Below are 20,045 nucleotides of genomic sequence, written 5' to 3' on the forward strand. Positions count from 1 at the left end.
GGGGAGCCAGTTCCTGCACAGGGCTGAAACGATCCACGCACGGGACTGCCACAGTGGGGGGCTATAGCGCGGTTACAGCGGACCACCGGGTTTTACAGCGGGTACCTCGCTAACAATTATTTCCGCATCCATGACATTGTCACCTCGAAACCAGTCCACTACCGCTCGTCAAGAATCAAGAAAAGGCTGTTGCAAGATCGTACAAGGCATCACACCAACTCGAAAAGACATTAGCTAGAGTCCGATTTGTACCTATGTTTTCATTCGAAATCGCCTAGGACTCCAGACCAGACGTGTAACAATGACACTTGGACGCATAGTGGAAGTACACCCAAGGTATAATATCAAAGGTGTCAACTATTCTGGCCACAACGAGATAGGTATAGTTGGGGATAGATAGTCATCGCTATTGATAAGAAAAGGGGGCGTAAGGAAACGGAAAAACGAAAAAGATGAGCAAACCGAGAAGAATGCCGCCCGTGATTGGAATTACTGCTGATCCAAGCCTTTTGGCGTTGAAAGCCAGAATGGGGAGGGCAAAGAAAAAGAATAAACAGGCTCCAATGATTGGAACCATGCACAAAACATCGGACCGCCTCATCACCTCTGGACATGTTCCTTATGGCTTTCGTTACTGTCCCAAAACGCACCTCGAGATACCAAGTCAGATCCGAACAGAACCCGAGGACTGCAACGCCGACCACGGTAAACTCGAATAGGCCAAGTTACATGTACCGGTGTCTAGCTGCGTAAGGCATGTCAGCCAACGCTATGAAGTGAAGTCGTTGTGTCCATATCATTACGGGAATCTTGATGCAGAGGGGAGTAAAATGTTGTTAGAGAATCATCACTAGATTTTACCCAAGCCGGAAGTCCGCAAAATGCAAAGTAAAATGAAGAAAAAGAGCAGGAAAGCAATAGTAATGATAAAAGAGGCATTGCAGTCATGGTGCACAGCAGTTGTCAGGAGCCAAGCAACGAGTTGATGACGACGTGCCGCTCATAGCACGTCTTTGACTGCGCTGGCCTTGGAGTGTCCGCATGTCCATGCCTCATGAAAGAAGTGAAGGCGCCTTCACCTGTTTGCGCTCTGTTGTGAAAGTTGATGATTCCCTTGGGATGAAGAGCCGGACCAGCTCTGTTCGTAACTCCGTCTTGCATCGCTTGAGAGCTGCACTATCACAATAATGTGTAATTCTGCAGGAAAGATGCTAGTCATGTCCCAAATACGCTTCCACGGCCTCGTTTGCTCAGCGCTTTGACTTTGGCTTCTCCGCTTTGTCACGTGAACTCAACTGGATTGCGGGCTTGGCACCCAGGCACTTTAACTGGATTCGCGTCGACCGCGTCGCCCGCCCGCAATCACCGCGTCCTTTTCGTGCCTCGATTTCCACCTCCAACCCTCTAGCCAACCACCACGACGAGGCAGAGTACTGATAGCTTGAACGAGGCAGTAATCAGATACAGCATTCCCTATCTTCTACCTACCCTACTCACGGTAGCCATAATCAATTAGCAGCCGACTTGTGGTAGTCCATCAGCCCACTCACGTTTTGCTCAACCCGTAGCGATTCTAGCTTCCCCCTCAACCGCTGGGGACATTTGCCCTGCGCCCATCCATTGACATCAATCAAATTCAGATATGGTCAAGGAGAATGTCGGGGGAAACCCCGAGCCGGGAATCTACAGCGCGACCTATAGCGGTGTACGTCTCTTACCTCTCTCTCCGTGGTCCCCTCCTCGTCGCTCGTTTGGTGCAGCATGTTGCTAACCGTGTGCTGTCGTGGTTTGTAGATTCCAGTATGGGAGTATCAGTTTGGTGTCGATCTCAAGGAGCATGTAATGCGCCGTCGCCACGATGATTGGGTAAACGCTACACATATCCTCAAGGCTGCCGGCTTCGACAAGCCCGCCCGAACGAGAATCCTGGAGCGCGAGGTACAAAAAGACACCCACGAGAAGATTCAAGGCGGATATGGGAGATACCAGGGTGCGAAACTCATGTCAAGGTCTCTGTGAACATCCCGCCCATTGCTAATTATCCCTCTCGCCAGGCACCTGGATCCCCCTCGAACAGGCCGAAGCCCTCGCTCGCCGCAATAACATCTACGAACGGCTAAAACCCATCTTCGAGTTCCAACCGGGCAACGAGAGCCCTCCTCCTGCACCTAGACACGCCAGCAAGCCAAAGGCCCCCAAGGTCAAGCCTGCTGTTCCGACATGGGGCAGTAAGTCGGCAAAGAACGCCAACCCCCCTCAGCCTGGCACCTTCTTACCACCCGGTCGCAAAGGTCTTCCTGCACAAGCCCCAGACTACAACGATGCCGATACGCACATGCACGACGACGATACACCCGACAACCTTACTGTGGCCTCGGCCTCCTACATGGCCGAGGACGACCGCTACGATCATTCACACTTCTCGACCGGGCACAGGAAACGGAAGCGAGACGAGTTGATAGAGGATATGACGGAACAGCAGCATGCAGTCTACGGTGACGAACTACTCGACTACTTTTTGCTCTCTAGAAACGAGCAGCCGGCCGTGCGACCCGACCCTCCTCCCAATTTCAAGCCCGACTGGCCCATCGATAACGAGCGTCACACCTGTCTTCATTGGGCCTCTGCCATGGGCGATGTTGATGTGATGAGGCAGTTGAAGAAGTTTGGAGCTAGCTTGGACGCACAAAACGTACGAGGAGAGACACCGTTTATGCGAGCGGTCAACTTTACCAACTGCTTCGAGAAACAGACCTTTCCGCAGGTTATGAAGGAGCTTTTTTCCACCATCGATTGCCGGGATTTGTCAGGTTGCACAGTCATACATCACGCTGCTGTCATGAAGATTGGGCGTGTCAACAGCCAGTCGTGCTCGCGGTACTACCTCGACATCATCCTCAATAGGTTGCAGGAGACACACCACCCCGAGTTCGTACAACAGCTTCTAGACGCCCAGGACAACGATGGTAACACGGCTGTCCATCTCGCCGCCATGCGCGATGCCCGAAAATGCATCAGGGCCCTCCTCGGCCGTGGCGCCAGCACCGACATCCCGAACAAGCAAGGCATACGTGCCGAAGAGCTGATAAAAGAGCTCAATGCTTCCATCTCCAAATCCCGCTCCAACCTTCCGCAACGATCCTCCAGCCCGTTCGCCCCCGATACCCAACGTCATGATGCCTTCCACGAAGCCATCTCCGAGTCCATGGTCACGAGCCGCAAGAACTCACAGCCGAACTACAGCAGCGACGCGGCCAACACGGTGCAAAATCGCATCACGCCCTTGGTCCTCCAGAAGCTCAAGGACCTTACCGCTACGTATGACAGTGAGTTCAAGGAGAAAGACGACGCCGAGAAGGAAGCCCGGCGCATCCTCAACAAGACCCAGTCCGAGCTCAAAGCCCTCACCGCCTCCATCGACGACTACAACTCCCGCCTCGACACGGACGACGTAGCCGCCAAGACGGCCGCGGAGATGGCCACGGCGCGACATAAGGTGTTGGCGTTCGTGACGCACCAGAACCGCATATCCGTGCAGGAGGCCGTGAAGCAAGAGTTGGCCGCACTGGACCGTGCAAATGCAGTCACGAACGGCACCTCGACCAAATCAAAGTCATCTTCTCCATCCAAGAAACCCAAACTCTCCCCGATACCAGATCAAAAAGACAAACCTCCCAAGGACGAAAACGAAACTGAGTCCGAAGCGGAACACCCAGACCCCCCCGCTGCACAAGCACATCAACAACAACCAGGCCCCTCCTCCCAAGACACCGAAGTCGAAGACCAAGATCGGGAAGAAGAAGAGGACGACTACACCCACCGTCTCTCTCTCGCCGCCGAGCTGCGCTCCATCCTCCAAGAACAACGCTCAGCAGAAAACGACTACGTCGAAGCCCGCGGCATGCTAGGCACAGGCGAGCGCATCGACAAGTACAAACACCTCCTGATGTCGTGTTTGCCGCCGGATGAGCAAGAAAACCTCGAGGAAAACCTGGAGGAGATGATCAAGTTGATGGAGCAGGAGGATGAGAGCGTTACTGACTTGCCTGCTGGTGCCGTGGGCGGCGGCGGTGGGGGGAATGCTGCTGACGGTTCCGGCGGCGGAGGTCAACCAAGCAATGGGAGGAGGGAGAGCGTGTTGCCTGCGTTGAGGGGTGGGAATGGAGATGGAGAGATGTCGAGGAGAGGGAGTAGGACCGCTGCTGCTGCTGCCGCCCAGGTGGATGGAGAGAGGGAGATTAATGGTCGAGCTGGAGCGGAAAGAACCGAACGAATCCAAGAAATCGCGGCTGTTTAGAACGTGGACGCGATGAATATGGCTGGGGGGTGGTGGCAGGGACCGCAGGGACCGCACGTCCCGCAGTGGGGATATGATGGATATGGATACGGATATGGCATGATGCAGACGGATTCCGGTTTGACAAGTCAGGGATGTACGATGCATGAGGTAGAGGGAGGCATCGCAAGTCTGGTGTGGCATGGTGGTTCGGGAATGGGGGGGAGCGGCAAAAGATGGATCGCAGGAGAAAGCGGATACGCGGAGCTACTCCCGCAAGTGATGGAGGAGGAAGAATATAAACAAGAAGAAGTGGGTGGAGAGGAGGAGGGTCAAGTTTTGCCTAGGTTGCCTCCTATTAAGAGTTGGTTTAGGGATTAGAAAACTTGTGGTGTGCTTTTTTGGCCCCTTCTTGTTAGAGGGGGGTTCACTTTCTTGCTTTCATCCAATGGTTTCGCTTGCACGCTATGGTTCATGGGTGGTTGGTTGGTTGGATCTTGCTGTTGGTTCACACTCTTCTTGACATTTTGCTTCTCCAAACTTGAAACCGGCTGTTGTGGCATGGATGCTAAAAGGGAACGGTGTAGACGGATGTGGACGGTTGGATTGGTATAAAGGAAAGTGGAATAGAGAAAACGAAAGGAAAATAAGCGTAAGGACTCAGGAGATAGAGCAAAGGCGACACCACGAATGCCACGGGTAAGGTCACTGAGGTGTGGTTTTTAGCTCTATAAGCGGCACACGATTACACAAAAGGCGCATTGGGTTGTTGTTTATGTTCATGTACATAATCGTTTTGTATTGTATCCTGTTATTGGCGTCAATGGCATTCCTGACTTCCTGTTCACTTTTCCGCCTAGGTAGGTAGCTAGGCCCCAGGGAATTCAAATTCTACCTACTCGAGGTCGATACCTACCTAGAGGTAGAGGTATCCTAACAGATAGACTGCTCAAGTCCTGGAAAGGCTTGTCTTGTGGTAGGTAGGTAGTTTCCACTGCGTGTGCATTAGTTGACGCATTCCAGGGCGTCATGTCTATTGTGTCTCCTTTACACTAGTTAGTCACAGCGTCGAGACGTACCTACTCATCACACAACATAAGTAGAGGAACGGCGACACCTGGCGAAGTAATTCCATCACCAGATGGGTATGTCCCAACCTCCACATCTTTCTTAACCCTCTGATGCTATCTTATTGCCTGAATAGATACCAATCCACTAAGAGGAACCTCTTGGAACCTCTGAGACTACCTAATTGCGCACTATTACCGCTCGCTGCTGCTGATGAACACTAAATAGATGCGGCTGGGATAAAATGTTTGTCAGAGGACATGAAAATGTCGAAATAGCAAGACCCCTTTGCCAGTCACAGCGTTTTGGATGTTTATAACCACGCATATTTGATTTTCAGTCAAGGACGTTGTGACAACTATCGATACAAGCTTATGTTGTTTCCATATCTTCATTTCATCATTTTCATTGTAGGCTAAAAGGTCCTTCTCAATTCTAAAAGTCATTCTAGAGCATTCTGCCTAGTAGGTACCTATGTACAGTCCAGTGCAGTACTGGTTTGTTTGTTAGGTACCTAGCTCGAGACCTTGTGTCAACCTTCCATCCTATGTGTTTTCATTCGTTGACTACCTCTATTTAATGCATCATCTTACTTACCTTGCTTTTGCTCGCGACCACAGTAGTGGGCAGAGTATAGTACCTATAGTAAATATGCCTACCTAGTGTACCGAGCTACCTAAGGTAACAAACAAACCAGCATCGGACGGTAGCGCCTAGGTAGGTAGCTAATGAGATGGAAGGATGTTTGGCCGTAGTAGTTTGTCGAATGATTATTTTGATAGTACCTGTGCCGCCTCTATATGTATGCTGCGGGTAGGTCTCCTCCCGTGGTTTCCATTCTCACACTTCTCGGAGTTGTAAAATAGGTACCTATCTAAGAAATTAATCCTTAGCTTCGCCTATTATATTCTTTCCCGCAGTTCGCAGTTACAGTCCGTGCCGCGATCCGCCTTTACCGCCGCCTTGTGTCCGTCCGCTTTTTCTACATTGCATTCTTTCCCCATCGCATTCATTCTTGCCGAATGTGTGATTTGTACCCTAGAGTAGGTAGGTAATCTGTGGTATACAGTGATCTACGCTAATTTAGTAAGTTTTCGTGCATGACTATTTTTATTTCTATGGTAGTCGACGATTGACAAAAGACCCAATCCCTCCCGCCCTACCAGTAAATCCCTCCCTACCTGGGATTATATCCTCCCTCGAGAAATCGGCGAACCCAAGTCTCGACTTTCCCGCCGGCCCGTTGGGCGAGTCGGTGGATCGCCCGTTGCGTTAAGTGTAATTATTATAGCCGTCGTGCGTGACGTTTAATAGAATCCTTCCCTTTCTAGGTAAGATGATAGCACGTGCCTATTTCGTTGGTGGTGACAACAGCACTAGCCACTGCTTCGCATTCTTCAGTGTAGTAGCGGGTGACAATCGTTTACTGTTGTTCGGATTGTTGAAGTTAGACGGTAGGTAGGTAGTCTTAACCAGGGTCTGCCAGTTTTCCTTTTTGCTTTCCGTTTCTTTTTTCTTTTTTTTTTTTTTTTTTTTTTTAAAAAAAAAAAGGAAATCCGTTTTCTTTTCCGTCTTTCAGTCCCCATACCGATGGCTAATTCTTGAAATTGCATCATACATCTCTACTCAAAACCCCCCCTGCAGATTTTGCAGAATCCTCCATTCCTTCAAATTTCCAGAAGGATAGGGCTAGGCTGACAGTCTGACCAAGCATTCCTTCCAATTCTCCCCGTCCCCGACTTCCCGTGCGGGAGAGCGTAAGCCGCATTGCATAATCTGCACGGGGCTTCCAGAAGGATGTGAGTGATGTGGGGAAAAGAGTAAGACAACGTCACAAGGGTCAGTGAGTCCGAGACCGAACGCTTTCGGAATTTGAATTTTGACATGTACAACTAGCAGAGGTGACTAACAATGACTAGGAGGTGCTTGCCCAGGGCTTCTCTTACGAAAACGAACCTTATTAGCAGATTGTAAGGTATAGCGAGTGAACAAGGGATAGAAGGGGAGTGTTGCGATCATCTGTCAAATTCGTGACGCATTCCGAATTCGGCATCCAGCTTCAACCCTAACGTCCATCTTATCATTTTTTCTCCTCACATCAAACAGGAACAAATAGGTCCTACCACATGCGTGCGTGCAACATGGCCGTCATTGAAAATGGGTGGCTTTTCCATAGGGCTGACTGGTTCGACGTTTTGGGCTTACACTACATGTACATACCCCACGTGGACGCTGAGACTGATCGGCAAGTCAACTGTCAACGGGGTTACATCGTACTCGCTCGGGAAGAATGCCATGCCTCGCCTGTTTCAGTTGTGGGACGGGGTCATTCGGCATGAGACCTTGAATAGAATATACAAAATGCGGTGCACCGACATGGTAACGAGAAGTAGTAGTCCGGGACTGGAATTATGGAAAAGATGAGGTGCATAAAGGATTGAATGATACAACCAAGGCCTTAGAGGCATCGACAACTGAACATGTGGGACTTGAAGATACCCTTGGAGAGGTAAAACTTCCTTTTGTGTAGAGCAAGGTATAGTGAGTGAAGGGCTGAAATTGGACGTTGAAAGGCGGATAGTAACGAGAAGAAGAAGGGTATCGCAAAGAATAGCGAACAGAATGGGAACTGAGAAACCATGACACATGTAACCAAGACCTTTTGCGCGGGAAAGAGAGAAAAAAAGAGAGAAATCTATGGCAAAGAAACAGATCATGACATCGTTCACCACTCCACCTAGCCCCTTTACCACACAACAATAAAACAACCCCCGCTCGACGGCGCTGTGAATCGTTGGGTGACCTCCCCCACTAAGATAACAATGCAAAAAACGAGAGGACCAATGATGCTAATGTTTTCAAATAAACGCCTGTATGCAGTCCGTACCGTACTCAGCCTATGGGAGATGCAGGAGAGACCCGAAAGCAACTTACCCCACCGAGCGCTGGATGTATGTGTGTGCGGTCTTTGTGCTTGGATGCCTGCAGAGTGGTGCATGGCGGCTGAGGCTCTGGTTATCTCCAAAACCCAAAAGGGACTTCATTGGAACAGAAACAGACTTCCGGTGAGACCTCGGGCAAGGGCTAATATCGTCGATCCTCGAGTGGCACATTGGGACCATAGAATCCGCCTTCGTTTCCAAGACATGCAAGGCAGACACCCCCACCATACACTTGCGTGTGTCGTTGCCAACCGTGCCCATCGTCATTAATAACAGGGATGATTTCCCCATCAACCTCGAGTTCGTCATGGTGCCAATTGCCGACTGACACGCGATGTCCCATATGTCCTCCAACGAACTGATAGTCTTGGGAAACTGGTGGAGGTCGCGAGAACAGTATTGATGGTGGCAGATCGCTGGATGGATGAAATGCTGACGAAGATGTTAAAGTAGTTCCACTCAATAAAGGAGAGCTGCTGCTGGGTATAGGTATACCAACTGGCACGCTCTTTGTGTAAGATCTTCGACGCGGTATCGCCGCCGCCTCGGCAGAAACCGAGCTGGGGATGTTAAAAGACGAGGTGTGATCGATGTAGTTCGGACTGGGCTGATAGATAAAGCTTTCGTCCAACCCTGGTGGAATTGATACCGCAGATGTGGCCTCACGGTCCTGAAAGGCAAAGGTCGTCTTGTCCAGAGTTGGCGATGACAGGGGTGGTAGAGGTGGAGGCGTTGTGAAGTGTAGTCTAGGCTCACCAACAGACACACCGTGCAATTCGTCATTTTCCCTCTGAGCAGTTGATATCCCGAACCCATCGATCTGACGGGATTGTGTATGCAGACGTTTTTTTCCCCTCCCCTCTTCCCTACTAGTTAAACCTGGGCTGGTTGTTCCATCGGTACTGGTAAAGGTCCTGGAAGGTGGCATATGTCCTTGAAGCTGATCGAGAGTAGAACTCGAACTTGAACTTGAGGATGACATGGGCTTCTGGCTGGTGCCACGTGATGCTGTTGCTTCAGGATCACTCCGATGGCTGTGTTGATTGTTCTGATTGCCATCCATTGTCTGTGGATGCCTAGACGGGTGCGGGACTCTGGTGTATGCACTTGAAAGTGAAAGTGACAGTTTGTGCATCGAGGTGGGCGTGGCGAGGACTAGGTTTTGACTGAACCTCTTTGGATGTGGTCCTTCCGTGAGCTCTGTCCTAACCAGCTTTACACGACCCGATGATGCCTTGATTTCCTTGACCTCTGGTTGGCTCCCGCAATTCGCCGAACTGGATGTTGATGATCTTCGTCGGGGGTTGACACACCAAATGGTGACGATGATCAGAGTGACAGCAATGCCCAAATATGCATGGACAGCAAAGAATCGCGGATGATGCTGATGCGCAGGACGTGGCTCCAACTGCATGCTACTACCAGCAGGGAGATTGATGGTGGGCATGCCTACAGTGTCTGTTATTGACAGACACTTCGAAGGATTACCCGATGTAAGCGCAGCTATGCCCACTGTAGTTCAGACTCGGTGGTTGGCTAGCTGTCGCCTACCGTGAACGCGCCAGGTACATGTAAGACGTCCACTTAGCCTAGATACCGCTGTTAGCAATCCATCTTGAGCTGGCCAAAGCCGTTTCGACAACCACGTACCTATTGTTGCGCCGTCCAAGAAGAGTCGGCCACCTTTCTGACCCAGAATACCACAACCTAGGTCCTCCTATATCCAGGATCACGGTGGATGTTTTTGTAGGGACGAGCTGGAGGAATATGAGAAAGACAGAGGCGATGACGTGTGCCAGGAGGACGAGACGGGCTTCCACTCATATCCAAAGCCCGTACTGGAGCTCAAAGGCAGGCTGGAGAAAACTTGTAACGTACAAGATACCCAAAGATGAGGACCTGAGAATTACGTTGACGGGTGAGCATGCGTCTTATAAGGTTTGGCATGTTTGTGCTCGCCTCAGCCATTTTTCAGGCGGACAGGGACTCCCATGTAAGTTTCCACCTGGGAGGAATGTCATGGAAAATGCGTGGATGTGTAACGCCAAAGGAAGACTCTCGGGAAAAAGAGTAATGTCTGAAGAGAAAACATGGGTCGGAAACGAGGGGCATCTCATCTCAGCAGGGGCTGGATCGCACTAACGAAGAAGGGTTAATCAGGCATCGGAGGATGGTCAGCATCCTCGAGGTTCCTTGGATGGGACAAGGGTCGAGGCAACGGGCGGCCAAACTCAAACCTCCGATTTCGACCGTGACTCGGGCTTGGGCGAGTCGGTGGTTAAGGCGATGAGACGTGCATGAGCTATCTGGCGAGACGAGCAGACAGGCCGTGATATGTCGATTAGCCGGTTTTTGCAACTTTGTGGTACGCGGCAAGCAGGCGTCCTTCTGTGATGGGCGGCAAATTCTCCCAGCCCTACCAGCCCTTTGTCGCTTGCTCAAGAGACAAATTCACTGTGACATAGGTTAAGCACCTGGGCTTCATGTGAACAATCCATGCAAGGGCATCTGCAGACGGAGTAGTGTGATTGGATCAGACCTTGCAAGGTCAAAGTCCCGCAAGATGTGGTCCATCGTCACTCCAGCTTGTCCGGCATCATGATGTCCCATGCTTCATTGGTCCTGGCTCATTTCACCAGACCTGTGGAGTTCAGCCCTACAGTCGACCCCCCTGTTCCTGCAACCTCCCCATTATGCAAAACCACTATGTGATGCAAGGGATTCTCGTGCCCGGATTATTTTACTATGTGAATACTTGCTAACTGCTAATTGCAAGCCGCCCAGCCGGCCCGCCACCATACAAACTTGCAACTACAGGGGCTCTAATAGGAGGTTTAGTCACCCTTATCACCCCTTATCAGAGCTATCATCGGCTATCAGAGCCCCACCAGAGCCCTTATTAGCCTTATACTATACCATAGTAGGGTGTGGGGCCTACCCTCCATATGCAAAATCACCTTGTAGTGCAAGCCAAAATGGCTGCCCGGATTACTTGCAGGAACAGGGGGGTTGACTGTAACGAGTATGGGTGACAGTGGAAGCGACTCGATGCCGATGCCAGACAGGGTTTGACGAGTAGGGATCGCTTGGTGTTTTGCTTGACTCGAAGACCAGTTGGCATAAACCTAATACGGGTTCATCTGTTAGCGGGGTACTCCTGGCACGCTGGAAGAGATATCCCAAACCTTTGCAGGACTCGATGAATGGCCAGGTACGAATCCGAAAGGCACCAATACGGTCTATTTGAATTCTGAAAGGGCTTACTCATAGTATGAAAACGCCTCGGCAAGTTGACCCGAGGTCTCGAGCCAACCATCAAACCAGCATTGGACCGTATCCAAAGAATGCGGGGGTTTCAGTAGGTTGCCGATTGTCACCGTAACAGTGCGTGTTCGGCGACAGTTTGGTGTTGATGGAACCCACCGAACAGCGGTTCAGCTGTACAGCGCCTGAACATCACTGTGTCCAGTGCACCAATCCCCTGTCTTGGTAGCCCTATGAGCCGCCACAGACGTCTACGTCTGCAGTAGCACATTTGACACGCCCATTCAGTGTTCCTAGGTAGATTGGCATTGGTTGTTGCATGTGTTGTCCCCTCATGAGACCTTGTTATCGACTGATCGATGGGTACTTGGGCCGATTCGCCTTGCTGACTCCGAAGCGCGTGGGTCACTGGGTCGGCGGCCACACTAATGTCGGGTACAACCAGTTTGTTGGTAAGCGACAGGGCACTACAGTAGACGCCAACCGATCTTTGCATACAGTGGGTTTGATGTGGCAGGTGGAGGATGGAGTAAGACGGGAGATTCGAGTACGACAGCCAGTGATGAACTCTTGACTGTTTTTGGTCATGCAGCCCTGTGGTGCCTTGTTACCATCTGCGGTAACTGAAACGGCTCGGATGAAGTTCTGGGAGCGGACCGGGTTATCGTTCGTACAGAATGCAAAGTATCATCTTGGACAGGCGCGTGGCGGTTGATTCGAGCGCACCTCTGCTTGGAATTGAGGTCGTGGGTTCAGCTCGGATGGTCGTGTCTAGCAGGGCTGTGAAGAGGCATCTTTGCAATCACAACAATGGATTGGAAGTTGAAGGGCCCAATGGAAAGGGGAAAGCGGACGATGTGGTTTTGGATTTGCCAAGCTTGAAGGGTTCAGTTGGGATTACAGTAGCTTGTAATAGGAACTGTAAAAAAACGATTCCAACCAGGTCCTGCCGCCTGCAACCACCTGCAGCCAGCCCTAACACAGCCCCACACACATTTTACCAAATTCCATAATCAAATACAAACTGTATTCGTATAATACTTCGTTCGTATTCCTTATCTTATTATATACCAAATACAACTATCTCCGTACGCCACTAAAAATTCTAACGACAATTCCTCCCCGCATCGCCTTTATTAAAGTAACTTCTCTTAATATAGTACCCTCCTTTACTTACAATATCGATAGTACCTTACTACCCGCCCTACTACTATTATTCAAAAACAATTAATTCCGTAAAGTTATAACTATTTAGGTTGTAATACAATTAGAGAGTAGTAAGGGTAATTAAATTCGCGCTACTATTGAAGAAACTAAGAAGAAGGTACTTAATAAATATAAACGAAAATAATTAAAAATAAATTAATACGTTTTCTAGGGTAGAACTTTAATTCGTCTTTAGGAACCTCATATTAATCTCTATAGTACCGAAATAGTTATTATAACCCCGAACCCGATTAATATTAATAAAGTATTTGCTATAGCTTTATATTTTATTAAGAAGGGGGTTGCTAATAAAGATTATAGCCGCTACACTAAAGAGACTTCGGTAATACTAGCGGTTAAGTATATTGTACTAGGACCTAATTTATTAGGTAGTATTTATATTAATTACTATTATAGTAGTATTAACTATAAATATTTATATTATATTAGTAAGAATTTTTATTATTCTTTTTATTATTTTATATATTACTAATAATATATATAGCTATATAGGAGAAGAAGGAGAAGGAGAATAAGAAGGATATAAAGCCATTTAAAGGTTTTAAATTAGGCTAATTAGAGGATTATACTTTTAATTAAATAACTTCAATAGCAAATAGTATTAAATAAATTATTTATAACCGTACTAGAGGTAGTAAGGAGTAATTTAAAGTTTAAGGTAATTAACTACCCTATTATATCTTAATTTTTTTCTTTTTTTTTCTTTATACTTATAGAAATAATAATCAAGTTTGTTAACACTCATTCTTATATATTCAATTCATAAATTAATTATCTAAGGTCTTTAAGTAATTCTAAAAAGATATTTATATAGTATTAATATAATTGTTAATGTTTGAATAGAAATAAATTCTTTTTAAATAGTATATAATAAAAATAATATAAATAAATAAGTACATCGCACCTATAAAAAACTCGGAGAACCAAAGAACACTAGACTATAATATTATATTTCTAAAATATTATATATATATATTAATCTTATATTTTATTTATAAGTATTTTAGAATATTAAATATAGAATTATTATTTAATAAATTTAAAAAGGTTATATTATATTGAAAAATAAGGTAAATATAATATTTTAAAATAAAAACATATATATATAAATATATATTTAAATTTATATTAAAGTAAAAAGAGATTTAAAAGTAAAATTATACTACTTTTTATTTTATAATATAAAAAAATAAATTCTAAAATTTGTATACATAAATATTCTTTATAACCCTCTTTATAAAAATTATTATTCTTAAATTATATAAAATATAAAATATTATAAAAGTAATTTATTTTCAAATATAAAGAGATATAAAGAAGAGTATTACATTAAAAGAAATATAGGATATTAAATATTAAAATATATTTATATATTTATCTTTATATAAATACTTATATATATATTTATTTCTATTTAATATAAAAAATAGAATTTTAAATTATAATTATTTTTATAAAAGTAAAATTAAGAAGTGTAATAAGTTATAAGGGGGGGGGGGTGGTAGGGGTGGGGGGGGTAGGGTTTAGGGGTTTAGCGGGTCTCAGATTTAAAATTAGGGCCTTTCCTATAAGATGAAAAATTTTCTCCCTTCTTTTACAATCTTATTCGTACTCAAATACTATTATTTGACTCCTTCCTCTTCTTCTTTTTATTAATTAATATAATTAAATAGCCAACGATATGCCCAACCCTTTACAATATCCTATTAGTAAGTTGTACTATCGTATGATATATAATTATTGTAATATAATATTAATATATTATAATTATTATAATGCGGAATTAATAATTATTATTAAAGATAGTTCCGATAAAGAAATAAACGTACTTTCCGTTAAGCAACCTACTTTAATTAAGAAGGAAGCGTATATTCTGCGTTCTCTATCTAAGGGTTTATAAACGTTAATTACTACTATTAAGTATAAATTATAAAATTTTTTATTCGAAGAATATTTTAATATTATTCTAAATTATTAAGTAAGTAGTATTTAGCAAACCCGCAGTAAATAAATTCTAATTACTGGTATTATTAGCGTTATTTAGTAGTTATATAAGATTGAAAAGGTGTATTACCGTATAAAGTACGCGACCAAAGTACTACTCGCCTTTAATAATATTTATAATATTACACCGCGTATAACTTAAATTAATTAAATATTTATTAATTATAAATATTTTATTAAATATTTTTATAATTAGAATTATATATATATAAAGAAGATTAATTAGTATAATTTTAAGATTATATATATTATAATTAATAGTTCGAGTAAGGTAAGCTTCGTTTAATAATATTTGGATTAAAATATAAATTAATAAATAGGATTCGAAGAATTTCTATAAAACCGGACTCGAACCCGAAAATCCCTTAACGATCGCTTCGCTTTAGAATAATATATAATTAAATATTAGGGGTAAAAATAAAATATTATTTATAATTAATTTAATTTCTATAGAATATAAAGTTAATAATAAATATAAAGTACCTTCGCCGTTCCTTATAAAACGTTAAACTCTAATAGTAATAATACTTATTAAATACATAAAACTTTGAAACGCTTTACTTAAAAAGGGAAAAATAAATCTAAAAGTTACTCTGTACGTTCGTATAATAAAAATATTGACTAAAACCGTTATTCAAACCCCTATACGTATTAAGGACGAAAATAATAGTTTAGTTATTATTAATAGCGTTAATAATACTACTCCTCCGAATACCTAGCCTGCCTCTCGTTCGTATTTGTACTTTATTATTAAATATAAAAATAATAATGCGGAAGAGTTTTAAAATATTATTAATTTTATTACGGATAGTAAAGGATAAAACAATAAAGATTTAATTTAATTATAATTAATCGAGGAGGAGGTTACTAATATAAATAATAAGGAGGAGGAGGAGAGTAATATAGAGGCTATTAATAATAGTACTACTTTTATAATTAAGGGAAAGGGAACGGTGCGTTGTATAGTTAGAAAAGTTTATAAATAATTTTAAATTTAAATTCCGCTTTTATATTTTAAATTTTATTTTAGTTGTTTATAGAAAGAAAGTTTATTTTTTTACTATAATTTCCCTACTTATTATTTCGGAATTTATAAATCTATTTTTTTTTTAAAAAAAAAAAAGTTTTTTTTTCTTTTCTATATTTTTCCCTACCTTATATTCTAATAGTACTACCCTAATTTAATTTATATTTTAAACCTCTATATTCTTTTTTTAAGGAACTATTAAATATATTTCTTTTTCTTTAATTAATAATATTTTACTAAATACTTTTTAATTTATTTATATTCTTTAACTATCTACTTCTTTTATATTAATTATAATAGAATTAAATTTATCTTTATTATATATACTATTATAGTTACTTTCTATTGTTATTATATTATATATATCTATACTATCTTCCTTCTATATTTTTCGAATAATATTTATTACTCCTATTAGAGAATTAATAATATATAGACGTAATTCTTTATTATTAATATTATATTCGTAGAATTTTTTACGTAAGTAAATATACTCTTACTAAAAGGGCCGGTTAAGCGGATTCGGTCCTATTAATTAGAAAGTCGATATTATTATTTTATAAAGATCTATTATATTTTATAGAAAATACTATTTAATATCCTACGGATTTTTATTAAAAAGTAACTTTAATTTATTTAATTACCGGCGGTTAAATTCGATAAAGTAATTAATTACCTCCTTTAGATTCGAATATTTCTATAAAACGTATAGCTTTCTAGAATAAATATATTTATAATTACGTTGGGTTCGAATAATATATACGTTCTAAATTTCAATAAACTCTTTAATATTACGCCTAATCGGCTCTATAAAGGTATATAACATTATAATACAATTGTAGATACTATCTTTACTAAATTCGCTATTCTCTTTAATTGTATTAAAGAATTCCTATTTTTTATTAATTAATATTATTTAACGTTTCGTACTTATATTTGAATATAATTTATAATTTAAAATCCTATATATCTATTACGGAGTCTCCTCTATTAACTTTTAATTCGTTAATTATTAGTATTTTTCCTAAAGTACTATATATCTTCCTAATATAGGAATCTCTCTTTACTAAATATAAGTAAGTTTTACTTCTTTAAAATAATATAGTATATTGTTGGTAACTTGGAAGGATTTTTATTTTATTTAATAATAATAATTTTATTTCGTACTAAGCAACGTAGTTTGAAAATCCGTATTGACTTTGATCCAATCGAATACTAATAATATATAGTTACTACTATTAAAACTTTATTACCTCTATCTAATTGTATTATTATTAGTAGAGAATTATAAGTATTAATTATATTTACTTATTGGGTAAGGATTGATCGCTTAGTTATAGCCGATATACTAATATAAATCTATATAATATATTGCAAATATATATCGATTGTAGTATAAATTTGGAAATTATAGTCTTCTAATTTAAGATACGTATTTATATACTATATATAGTTTGGATTAGGTGATGTTTATCCTCCTTTTCGTCTTTGGAGACATTTTAATCTTTCCTATAGTGCTTTTGGAAAGAAGTCTTTAAATAACGCAAATAGTAGTATAGTAGGGATTATAAATTTAAAGCGTTAATATAAATAGTAGAATAATTCTTTACGGCCTATAAAGTGTATAAATATATTATTATTGCTAAATTTAATGTTTTTAAATATTATTTATATTTATTCAAATTGTTCGTCCAATTGTACGGGAGTTAAGCGTTTTATTAAACTTAACTCTTTATATAATTAGTAAATATTATAGTTAGTAATAGTAAAGCCTTCCCTACGAAGTAAAACTATTAGTTGTTTATCCGTTAGATAAATTTTGAAGAACTAATATTTAAAACGCTCTTTTAAACTCTTTATTTTATTCGTATATCCTTAGCGTCCGATAATATTATAGCGTTTAAAGAAATTGTGTAGCGTTTATCGTAAAATTATAATATTGAAGTTGCTTATTAATTTATTAAAAATATCGTTAATTGGCTGATTTTTTTAATATACGTTTATAAACTATCTCAAATAGGGGTCTAAATTAATACGTTATCGAAGTATATTAATCTTGTAATTAGGGTAATATTTTATAGTATTTTTAGGTGTAATGTATTGTTGAGAATGCAATACTATATTATAGAATAATAAAATTTTTTACTTTTACCCTTAGTAATAAGTACGTACGAGGGTTGGAGAGCCTAAACAGTGCCGGTTGATCCCAAACAATACCGTTCGAGCGTTCGGAGAAAATACAACCAATTATATATTATAAGTATATTATATATACGGACTAAGAAATAGTATTTAGTATTCTTTTATATGTAATAGTAAAATAAATATACTTTTTTAAAAATAAATATTTTTTTAAATTATAAAGTAACCTATAGACTTTTATTTAAATACTATAAAACTCGTTTTTTAAAATAACTTTAAGGAAAGCTTTATATTAATAGACGAAAGCATTTTTTCCTTAATATAAATATTTTTATATATTATTATTTAGAAATTAAATCTATAGAATTTAATAAATTATAAACTTATAGAAATATTAGTAGTATAAGAGTTTCTAAAAGTTCTTTCTTTATATAAAAGTCTTCTTTCCCTAATTATACCTTCTTTTTAAACTTATATAATTAAAAAGATATAAAAATAAAACTTTATTATTTTATAGTAATAGATTCTTATTTTTAATCTTTAGTATATAAAGGTATATAAGTAGGATAATTGTAGTAGTATAGAGCGAAACTTAAGAAAATTCTAATATTAATATTCTACTAATAATTCTATCTTTTATTTAATTATATTTTATTTAATTTTTTTACTATAATATATAAGAATATTTATAGTATTATAAAAAGACGCTTCTATTTATAAAGTATTATATATATATAGGAAAAGAAAATACTTCTTATTATTATATAAGTATTTAAAAGCCTTAAAATAAATTTAATAGTATTTTTAATATTATATAATAGAACTTATATAAGGAGCTTAAAATATAAGTAAATTTCTTTCCTATATATACTTTTACTCTATATTAATCTTTTTAAAAATAAGTATTTATATACTATAAAGGAAAGAAAACATCTTTTAAAATATATTTACAAGGTTTATATATAATTTATTACTTCTTTATAAATATTTCTTTTTAAAATAAATAAGTAATAGTATAATTAATTAATTATATTTATTTGAATAATATTATATTATTAAATTAAAAGAAAGTATAATACTATTTATAAAGTAGGTCTCTATATATATTATAAAATATTTTATATTAATTATTATTATATAATAAATACGTTTATTAAATTTAAAGTTTTTAAATTAAGAATATTTAAAATAGTTTTTATATATCAAGCTTTAAAAACCTATATATTTAACATATTATATAATAGTAATTTTCTTTAAAAAATATAAATTATTACTCGTCCTTTGAATCTTATTACACATTTACAACTACTACCGTTTTAATATTATTAACGTTCATTCAATTGATTTAATAAGTGCAAATAAAAAACCCCTATACTTATTAAGCAACCTAATTTAACGCTAAACTCCAAATATTCTTAGTCGCGGTTATAAATACGTTTAGCAATCTCCTTCTCAAGTTAGGCTAAAGCCTTCTCCAAAACCGAAATTTTAACTAGCTTAGTAGCCTTCTTAGAGTATTCAGGCTATTTATTATTATTATTACCGTTACCCTCAATGGTAGCGTCCTTAGCCTCCTTCTTCTTCTTCTCCTAATATACTATTATACCTATATTAATTTAGTTTCAAACAATTTCGTTTTAAATTATTTATACTTTTGCATAGTAGGTAAGTTGCGCTATTACCTACATAGTAGTAGTTAAGGCAAGCCCCCTTTCCAATTTTAGTACTAAAATTAATATAGTACTCGAAAATGCCTTTACCTATAATATTTCTATAACGGCTATAAGCATCGTTAATAATAATATTCTTTCCCTAAATATATTAAATAATAGCAATTTACTGCTTAGGGCGTAATAAAATTATGTCGGGAAGGTGTAATTCGCTATGCTTGCGGTACTAGCGGCGTACGAATATACGGATCGGTTTAGTATATTATAATTATATTAATTTATATATTTATATACCTAAATAACGCTAGGAAGTACTTTATTCAATACTAAAATATGCTTAATATCTTTAGATATTGCATTATATAAGATTTTAATAGCCTATATAGTAGCTTAGTACTTATTAAAATCGTTATACTAAATATCTT

The 20,045-nt window shown here is 39.8% G+C and overlaps 2 protein-coding genes across 2 annotated transcripts; one reads left to right on the forward strand and one right to left on the reverse strand.

Annotated features, from left to right (window-relative positions):
* The first annotated feature begins 1,369 nt into the window (after nucleotides 1-1,369).
* On the forward strand, nucleotides 1,370-5,036 carry NCU07246 (Swi4). The gene is made up of 3 exons (XM_950728.2): nucleotides 1,370-1,705; nucleotides 1,795-1,990; nucleotides 2,055-5,036. Exons 1-3 carry the CDS (start codon nucleotides 1,643-1,645, stop codon nucleotides 4,295-4,297), a joined length of 2,502 nt encoding a protein of 833 aa, XP_955821.1. The 5' UTR covers nucleotides 1,370-1,642; the 3' UTR covers nucleotides 4,298-5,036.
* A 2,870-nt stretch (nucleotides 5,037-7,906) lies between these two features.
* NCU17043 (hypothetical protein) lies at nucleotides 7,907-8,812 on the reverse strand. The gene is made up of 2 exons (XM_011396555.1): nucleotides 8,279-8,812; nucleotides 7,907-8,214 (listed from the first exon to the last, which is right to left on the reverse strand). Exons 1-2 carry the CDS (start codon nucleotides 8,593-8,595, stop codon nucleotides 8,091-8,093), a joined length of 441 nt encoding a protein of 146 aa, XP_011394857.1. The 5' UTR covers nucleotides 8,596-8,812; the 3' UTR covers nucleotides 7,907-8,090.
* Between the last annotated feature and the right edge of the window lie 11,233 nt (nucleotides 8,813-20,045).

This window comes from Neurospora crassa, linkage group V (genome assembly GCF_000182925.2).
Source record: "Neurospora crassa OR74A linkage group V, whole genome shotgun sequence".
Classification (NCBI taxonomy): domain Eukaryota; kingdom Fungi; phylum Ascomycota; class Sordariomycetes; order Sordariales; family Sordariaceae; genus Neurospora; species Neurospora crassa.

What these genes read in the sequence shown, in the direction of transcription:
- NCU07246 (XM_950728.2), top strand. Translation starts at nt 1,643, where the DNA reads ATGGTCAAGGAGAATGTCGGGGGAAACCCCGAGCCGGGAATCTACAGC. An exon ending in ACAGCGCGACCTATAGCGGT is followed by an intron (nt 1,706 to 1,794) that starts GTACGTCTCTTA and finishes CGTGGTTTGTAG; the next exon opens with ATTCCAGTATGGGAGTATCA. An exon ending in CGGATATGGGAGATACCAGG is followed by an intron (nt 1,991 to 2,054) that starts GTGCGAAACTCA and finishes CCCTCTCGCCAG; the next exon opens with GCACCTGGATCCCCCTCGAA.
- NCU17043 (XM_011396555.1), bottom strand. Translation starts at nt 8,595, where the DNA reads ATGACGAACTCGAGGTTGATGGGGAAATCATCCCTGTTATTAATGACG. An exon ending in TACATCCAGCGCTCGGTGGG is followed by an intron (nt 8,215 to 8,278) that starts GTAAGTTGCTTT and finishes GACTGCATACAG; the next exon opens with GCGTTTATTTGAAAACATTA.